The sequence below is a fragment of the Rhincodon typus genome, chromosome 5, assembly GCF_021869965.1.
Source record: "Rhincodon typus isolate 14 chromosome 5, sRhiTyp1.1, whole genome shotgun sequence".
Classification (NCBI taxonomy): domain Eukaryota; kingdom Metazoa; phylum Chordata; class Chondrichthyes; order Orectolobiformes; family Rhincodontidae; genus Rhincodon; species Rhincodon typus.
This window is the reverse complement of record NC_063336.1, coordinates 6,712,594-6,721,266: the sequence shown is the minus strand read 5'-3', so window position 1 is coordinate 6,721,266 and position 8,673 is coordinate 6,712,594. Positions and strand designations below refer to the sequence as shown.

General features: G+C 45.8%; 1 protein-coding gene across 1 annotated transcript in view; it reads right to left on the bottom strand.

Annotated features, from left to right (window-relative positions):
* The window catches only part of susd4 (sushi domain containing 4), a 95,740-nt gene that overhangs the window by 51,197 nt on the left and 35,870 nt on the right, over window positions 1-8,673 (bottom strand). Inside the window, exons 3-4 of the mRNA XM_048596646.1 lie at window positions 3,709-3,900; window positions 990-1,193 (exon numbers count right to left, since the gene is read on the bottom strand). Coding sequence (XP_048452603.1) covers window positions 990-1,193; window positions 3,709-3,900 — 396 coding nt within the window. The remainder of the gene's footprint in view (window positions 1-989; window positions 1,194-3,708; window positions 3,901-8,673) is intronic.

Genomic DNA, 8,673 nt, shown 5'->3' with positions numbered 1-8,673 from the left:
CTCGGATTCTCCAGCATCTGCAGTTCCTACTATCTCTGATTCCATGAATCCTGTTTGCCTGGGATGTGATCTGTTGAATGTGGGATCTCCAGTAGGGTTTTTAAAAATTCCTTCATGGTACGCGGGTGTCACTGGCTGGACAGCATTTATTGCCCGTCCCTAGTTGCCCCTGAGAGGGTGGTAGTGAGCTGCCTTCTTGAAGCCCCAGGTATGGCTATTCAGCTGCCTGTTTTACAATTGGTTTACAGAAGTTTGAGCTCTCATTGGTGCACAGTATTTGTTGGTAGTAAAGCAGTTTTTGGCATTGAACGCCATTGAAGCTGCCATCATTACAATTTCAGAAGATCATCTTACAGAGAAATGATCTTTAGCTTTACCACACAGTTGTCTGCAAACACACCTGTTTCTAAAAATGTTGGAAGGCCATTTATTTAAGTGAAGGAAAGTCCCAACACAGTGTCCTGGGACATTATCTCTGGGAGGGGATGTTTGTTCACCACTCACTCCTCTTTCTTTTCTGTCTGTTACAAGTGAAGCATCGGCAGTGTAGAAAAACTGTGATTTGGTCAATCTTTTCTTCAAAAACCATGGGCTATCTACCTAGCAGGACACTGTCAGCTTTGACTCCCCATTCCCACCCACCTCTCCCCTGCCTTCTTTTCTTGTCCCTCTTCCTGCTCCATGCTCTACATCCTACCACTCCTCCACCCACTCAGTCCTCATCTTCCCAGCTCTTCCTTCTCTCCTCCCTCAACATCATTCTCTTTTCTCCTCCACCCATTGTCCCTCATTCCTCCCCTACTACCCCTTGACCTTTCTGTCCCTCCTCCCCTCCTTCGCTCCTCCCCTCAGCACTTTCCTCCACTCTCCATTCCCTTGCTCCTAACACTCCTGCCCAGTCTCTTCTCCCTCCCACTCCTTTGTCCTACAAACCCCACAACCCCCATCCTCCCCCCACCAACCATGTTCCTTCCTCCCCTCTCCCTCACCTGATGAAAGTGGGGTCACAAAGTTGCTGAGGCAGCTGGGGACTGAGCTCCAGGCACCGTCCTCCTGACATCTGGGAAGGGGCTCTGTTGAACGTGGGTCCAGATGGAAGCCGGTCAGACAGTGGAACTCCAATGTGTCGTCTACCTGGTATGTCCTGTTCTCCGCCACCCCATTTCTGATGCTTACAACTTGGCAGACAACAACTGAAAAGGCAAGAGGATCCCTGAAATATTAATCACTGAGGCTTTCTGATGCCCAATGCTCTGAACACCAGCGCGGGCCTGGCCAAAGACAGTGGGGGTATACTGGTAACATTACTGCATTATCAATCCAGAACCCCAGGCTAATGATGTGCCGGGGGTGGGGGGGGGGTCATAAGTTCAAATCCCACCACAGCAGGTGAAATCTCAATTCAATAAAAATTTGGAATTAAGGATCATGTATCTAATGGTGATTGTCATAAATACCCAACTGATTCACATTCACTAGTGTCCTTTAGGGAAGGAAACTGCCATCCTTACCTGGTCTGGCCTACATGTGACTCCAGACCCACAGCAATGTTGTTGACTCTTAACTGTCCTCTGAAATGATCACACACGTCACTCAGTTCAACGTCATTTAGGGACAGGCAATAAATGCTGGCCCAGTCTTATGACCATATCCCCAGGAATGAATTTGAAAGTAATATATATCTCAGGTGGTGCTTTTTGAGAGTAGGTGTCTTATTTACCCACTGAAGGCCTCACCTTTCAGGCCACGCAGGTAGTTACGGGCATATGAAGATGACCAGTTGAGGAACAGGAAGAGAGGAATTATACTGTCTAATAGTGGGTTAAGGATCACTGGACAGCAATATTCAGGAGCATCAGAAGACAAACTGTAAACCAGGAGTTAAAATACCTGAGGAAGCTTTGAGGCACAACCCAGTTAGACCCTAATGAAGGCAAAATACTGCAGATACCGGAAATCTGAAACAAACACAGAGAATGCTGGAGAAACTCAGCAGGTCTGGCAGCATCTGTGAAGAAAACAAAAAATCAGAGTTAACGTTTCGGGTCCGGTGACCCTTCTTCAGAACTTCTGTGATCCTGGGAGGATTCAAAACATGAGGGATGAAACTTCAGTTGGAATCTACATTGGGGTGAGTCTGAGCCAAAGGCAGTCCCTGAGGAATGTGATATGGCTGGGGAAATGAGTTTTAGCAGTTACTTGATCAAACACCAGGAGTGACAGTGAAATTAAAGTCGGTAGACAAGACGAGAGATTGGAGAGGAAATCCCAAATTGCTGTTAAAGCTCAGCAGGTCTGGCAGCATCTGTGAAGGGAAAATCAGAGTTAACGTTTCGGGTCCCGTGACCCTTCCTCAGAACTGTAACATGTCTGCCTTGTTTACTTTGTTCTTAGTATAGAAGACACATTTCCTCCCTCTCACCTCTGAATTTACACCCATTCTCCATCTTTTGTCACTTCCTCCGCCACTAACAGGTTATGGTCCATCAGGTTTATTTAAAATCACAAGCTTTTGGAGCACTTCATCTGATGAAGGGGCTACACTCCGAAAGCTTGCGATTTCAAATAAACCTGTTGGACTATAACCTGATGTGGTGTAACTTCTGACCTTGTTCTCCCCCCAACCCCCCACTCCCCACCATTCCATCTCTGGTACCTCCACATCGTGCCCATCATTAACAACTGGTCCCTCTTCCTCTGTCAAAAGTTATTGAAATTTAACTCATTTTCAGTTTGTCCCAGATCCAACCTGGTACATATTGTGTGTAATTATCCCTCTGTAATTATGGAGAAGGTCACAAACTAAATGCAACGAGCTGGAAAATCAGACTGTTCATATGAATCTTGGCACAGGAACCAACTGGCGCAGTTTCAGCCATTCTGCACAGAACTGAACGATAAATTCCCTGGTAAAAAGAAAATAAACTCAGCTCAAAACAGGCACTAAACGTTGGGATAGGGCAAATTTTGTGGAGAGTGAGAACTATTTGGGAACTGTTATTTGCAGGCAAAGATTAACATGAGGATTGGCTCCAATTGCCGTCATCATTTGGAAAGGCAAAGTAATGTGAACTCATTGATTTACACTGACCCTGTAGTGAGGTGGGAGTGTGAAATATTAAATGGTCATATTGACACCATCAGTTATGGAGTGTATGACATGCTCAGTGCAATCTGACACAATGTTAAATTTACTTCACATGTTAAAACCCAGAGGGCATCAGCCAAGTATTAAAAAAATCAGGTAATTCAAGGGATGGTGATTAGAACGATCTCAAATGTGCTTTAAATATAGATTGGAGGAGGAACTGAAACATAGACAACAATAAAATGAGAAGCGATGATGGGATCTGTGTGAACAATAGGATCAGGGGGAACAGTAAGGCCAGAGTTGTATTATAAACATTGACCGAATGAGCAAAACTGATCAAAGGGATAAGAAGAAGGCTCTGAGACTGGGGGAAAGGTAAAGGTTGAGAGTGGAATTGGGAAAAGAGAATTCAAAGAGAGGGAGAGAGGGGGAGAAAGGTGTTCAGTAATGACAGTAGAGACATGAGAGATATCCAAGAGACATATCAAAATATTAAAGGTTTTGGGAAGTGAGGAAGCATGGACTCGAGTGGGTGTTATGAAGTGGAGCCAGACAGCAGCATGGAGTTGATGGGTATAATAGCCAACCTGTAGAGCTGCAGTTTGGACATTACTCACGGTTACAAACTGGGGGCTCTCGAGGTGTCCAATCGAGTTCGCTGTTGGGGTATCTCAAACAGGCCAGAGTTGCAGGTCCTGACAGGAAGTAACCGCGGAGGCAGAAGAAATGAATTGTAGAGTTCTCAGCGTAGCGAGGTCGTGGATATGTGATGTAGCCATTCTGGGGTTCAGCAGGCTCTGGGCACTCCCCTGGGATCAGAGACAGCACCAAACATACAGTTAGCCCAGGCAGTCAGGAGCTGTAGCTGGTCCCAAGACCCCCTGTATATGCAGGAGAGAGAGAGACAACTCACCAGTGTCAAACCTTGCTGCTTACTCTGTAGGTCCACACAGACCTGGAATGTTACAGTATTCCCACCTCCATAAGCAATGCAGTTTTCACCAGGCAGCTACAGATACTGACAAATCCAAATGTGGCCATGTAACTGTGACTCCCACCTGAAAGTGCTCTGTCAGTGATTTTTGACTTTATGGCTACATTTCCTCATAATAGTCACAGTCTGTGACTGATTTTTATTGAAAGGTCATTGACCTGGAGCACTCGGAGGCACAGTGAACAAATTAACACCCTGAGAAAGTAAAATCTAGCTGACGTAAGTGAAAAGCAAAGATAGCAGTGAAAAATTCAAGCAAAATTTCCCTGGACAATATGACCTTACGTCCTCACTGTACTGGAAGAAACTTTTGCTGCACAGACATAGAAACTAGGAGCAGGAGTAGGCCTTTCGGCCCTGCTCCATCATTCTATATGATCATGGCTAACCATCCAACTCGTTATCCTGGTCCTGCTTTCTCCCCCATAGCCCTCGATCCCTAAGAACTATATCTAGTCCCTTCATGAAAATATTCAATGTTTGGCTTCAACTAGTTTTTGTGGCAGAGAATTCCAAAGGCTTATCCCACTCTGGTTGAAGGAATTTTTCTTCATCTCAGTCCCAATGGTTTATCCCTCATCCTTAAATTGGGAAGCATCAGATGCACTGTCTTAACAAAAAGACAGTCCAGGGGTACTAATTAAACTGGTAAGTTTATTCCCAGTTGTTTACTTCCTTTCACTTCTCAGGCTCCATTTCTTTACAAACCAAATAGCTCCTCCCCTTGGTCACTGTTGGCTGGTTTTATTGTCATTCACTTTTCCAATCTTGAGTGTTCGGAAGCTATTCTTGTTTGGAGTGTTAACGTGGTAGTGTCTGCCCCCTATGGGGGACTGGGTAGCAATCAGGAACAAATCCCATCTCCGGAGCCCTGTCTGTACAATATTTCACCCTCTTTCACTCTTTCCTCTAGCTTTTTAGGCTTGTACTCCCCTTAGTATCAAATTTGGTGTGATTTGATTTGATTTGATTTATGATTGTTACATGTGCTGAGATACAGTGAAAAGTATTGTATTGCGTGTTATCCAGGCAAATGAGGAAGGGTCACCGGACCCGAAACGTTAACTCTGATTTCTCTTCACAGGTGCTGCCAGACCTGCTGAGCTTTTGCAGCAACTTCTGTTTTTGTTCCTGTTTTACAGCATCCGCAGTTCTTTTGGGTTTTTTACATCATACCATACGTAAGTACATCAGAGTAAGAGAACAGAATGCAGAATATAGTGTTACAGCTACAGAGAAGTGCAGAGAAAGATCAGCTCTAATATAGAAGAAGTCCATTCATAAATCTGCATAGCCAAGGCAGAAACGAGTGTAGACAGAGTCAGTGGATGGAAGCCTGGTTTGTGTGTGATAGACTGGACTGTGTTCATGACTCTCTGAAGTTTCATGGGGTCTCGGGCAGAGCAGTTGCTATCCTTTGCTGTGATGCATCCAGATAGGATGCTTTCTTGTGGTGCATCTCTATAAAAATTGTAAGAATCGTTGTGGACATGCCGAATTTCCTTAGCCTTCTGACATGTTGGTGTGCCCTCTGACTGTAGTGTCGATGTGGATGGACCAGGACAGATTGCTGGTGATATCTACTCTGAGGAACTTGAAGCTGTTGACCAAGATGATTGGAGAAGTTGCAGATGATTGGAGAAATTGATACAATGGATGGGAGAAATGCTCACCTTTACTGGAAGCATCCAGGACAGGAGGACAGAGCCTTACAACCAGAAGCCAGGGACAGTGTCAAGATGTATTTATACACGAATGGAGGGGCGGGGGGGGAATCTGGAAGTGTGTCCCTGGAAAAGGTGTTGAGACTTGTGAGGCCACTGAAAGTGACAAAGCTGAGATTTTATTTAGATTTTTATTGTATGAGAGTACTAAAGCTTACGGAGATAAAGCAGGTAAACCCAGTTGATGTGGTCAGGCCTGATTATGTATTTCCAGGGACAGGGTTTTATAATGGGCTTTGCCGGCCAAATCTGGGTCCTGAGCCCAAATTTGACGGCAGCAATTTTCACCGGACACTGCCAAATTATCCAAGCTTGCCATTTGAGGATGGCCAGTGTGGGGGGCTGGAAACCCCCATGTAGCCAATCCAATAAGAAAGTTGGCAATTGCAGAGCAGTGCCATCTGGGACTGGTGGGCATTACTGAGGTGGGTTGGTGTGAAGGGAGTTGGGGGGGGGTCTCAACATGCAGCCGGCTTTAGTGAAGAAGGTATAAAAGTAAAAATCAGTGAGGGAGGAACCCTTCTCTTATATGACATAAATTTAGTGTTCCCATCAGCCCATGATTTTCTTGCATACGTCATTATGAGTGTAAGGTGAAAAGTTCTGACAGCTTGTCTCTATCAGCAAAACTTGTATCCTGTATAACGAAGCAACCTTTCTTTTAGAGATAGTAGGAACTGCAGATGCTGGAGAATCTGAGATAACAAGGTGTAGAGCTGGATGAACACAGCAGGCCAAGCAGCATCAGAGGAGCAGGAAAGCTGACGTTTTGGGTCTGGACCCTTCTTCAGAAATGGGGGAGGGGAAGGGGGTTCTGAAATAAATAGGGAGAGAGGGAGAGGCGGATAGAAGATGGATAAAGGAGAAGATAGGTGGAGAGGAGACAGACAGGTCAAAGAGGCGGGGATGGAGCCAGTAAAGGTGAGTGTAGGTGGGGAGTTAGGGAGGGGATAGGTCAGTCCAGGGAGGACGGACAGGTCAAGGGGGCGAGATGAGGTTAGTAGATATGAGATGCGGGTGGGGCTTGAGGTGGGAGCAGTGGATAGGTGGGAGGACAGGTTAGGGAGGCGGAGACGAGCTGGGCTGGTTTTGGGATGCGGTCAGGGACGGGGAGATTTTGAAGCTTGTGAAGTCCACATTGATACCGTTGGGCTGCAGGGTTCCCAAGCAAAATATGAGATGTTGTTCCTGCAACCTTCGGGTGGCATCATTGTGGCACTGCAGGAGGCCCAGGATGGACATGTCGTCTGAGGAGTGGGAGGGGGAGTTGAAATGGTTCGCGACTGGGAGATGCAGTAGTTTGTTGCAAACTGAGCGTAGGTGTTCCACAAAGAACACCAGCTAAGAGTCAACCTGGCAGAGCAGGCTTTATGGACCAGATGGCCTACTCTTGTTCCTATTTCTTATAAAGGACATCAGTGAGCCAGGTGGGTTTTGGCAGGAATTGACAATAGGTGCCATGGTTGACCTTCAGACTTAGATGGCAAATGATGTGACAGACAAAAACACAATCAAACTGGAGTCCAGTACAACTGAATCTATTTAAATCACTTATAACATAAATGTATCTCAGTAACTGCTAACCACTTCATATTCAACTCACTAGTCTGGATTGTAACTCCCTACGCTGGAAGCATCATGACTTTGAGCTTTAACACTGCCCTTACGTGAAGAACCTGCCAGGTTCACTCCAACAAGTTGTGCTTTTCACTGGGTTCCAAACTCAGGCTCTCCACTTTGTGATGGTGGCTCTTGAGTTGTTGTTTCCAATGTCTCCAATGTCACCTTTTTTTAAAAATATACCTTTTTCTTCCAACCTTCCAGAATGTGTGATGACGTATGCCTTAATCAGAGCCTTCATGACTCTAAGACTCCAAGGGTCACATAAACAGGAGACATCTGTTTCCATGGTTCCTCTTATCAATCTGACTATATCCCTTTTTGCAACTAGCGAAGTTGAAAAATCTGACTGGGCCATTTGCTGTTTGGTTTTACTTCTTCTTGTCATGGTGTGCTAATCTGGTATTTATATAAAGTTAGCATCATTTCCCATCATGCCTATCAGGCTTCAACTTTGCTAGTCACAAGGTCACAGTCTCACTTTCTAATCCATTGAGTGTTTAGTGAACTGGAGCACAAAACCCTTGGTCATTTGTCATGCACACAGACAGATATCCAAGTCCAGGTGGTGTGTTTGTAGCAGAACCGTACATCAAGTGGGGGAAATGTGCGGCTAATACCAGGAGCTAATTGCTGCATCTTTTATGCACTTGCTGAGCAGGGAGGTGAGTTTCTCTCTAGGCAGCAGTGAGTTGCCAATTAAGAGGGATTAGAACTTGTTGAACAAATTATTGAGATTGCAACTCGCCTCATTAATGTTCGGATTCCCATCTTGCCAAATGTGCCGAACAAACTTGACAAAGAATTCGCAACATGGAATTCCCAGCAGGCACCTGGCCACTTCAGCTCACCACGAAGAGCCGCCATGTTGCTCAGCACCTCAAGCATGGCCCATGGTTCCAGTCGCATGGCACTTCTCATCCACAGACACTGGCATCTGACATTTACCAACCCCTCCAGAATCCTCATAGCACCTCTCCGAGCAACTTGCCGAACACTTAGGAAATACAGACCTTTACTGCAGGCCGCCCCGACATATACGAGCAGGGACAGGTAACCCGTTTGCAGATTTAGGACCAGGCCGCAGCTCAGAGTTGCTTGCTAGCTCTCTGAACGTTCACTCACTTAGCACGTACCTGTATGCCCCCACCATCCATGGCTTGTCATGCTTGTTGTAGGGGTCTATTCAGGACAGGGGCACATCTTACTGCACAGCACATTGGGAGTCAATTTAAAACCTACGG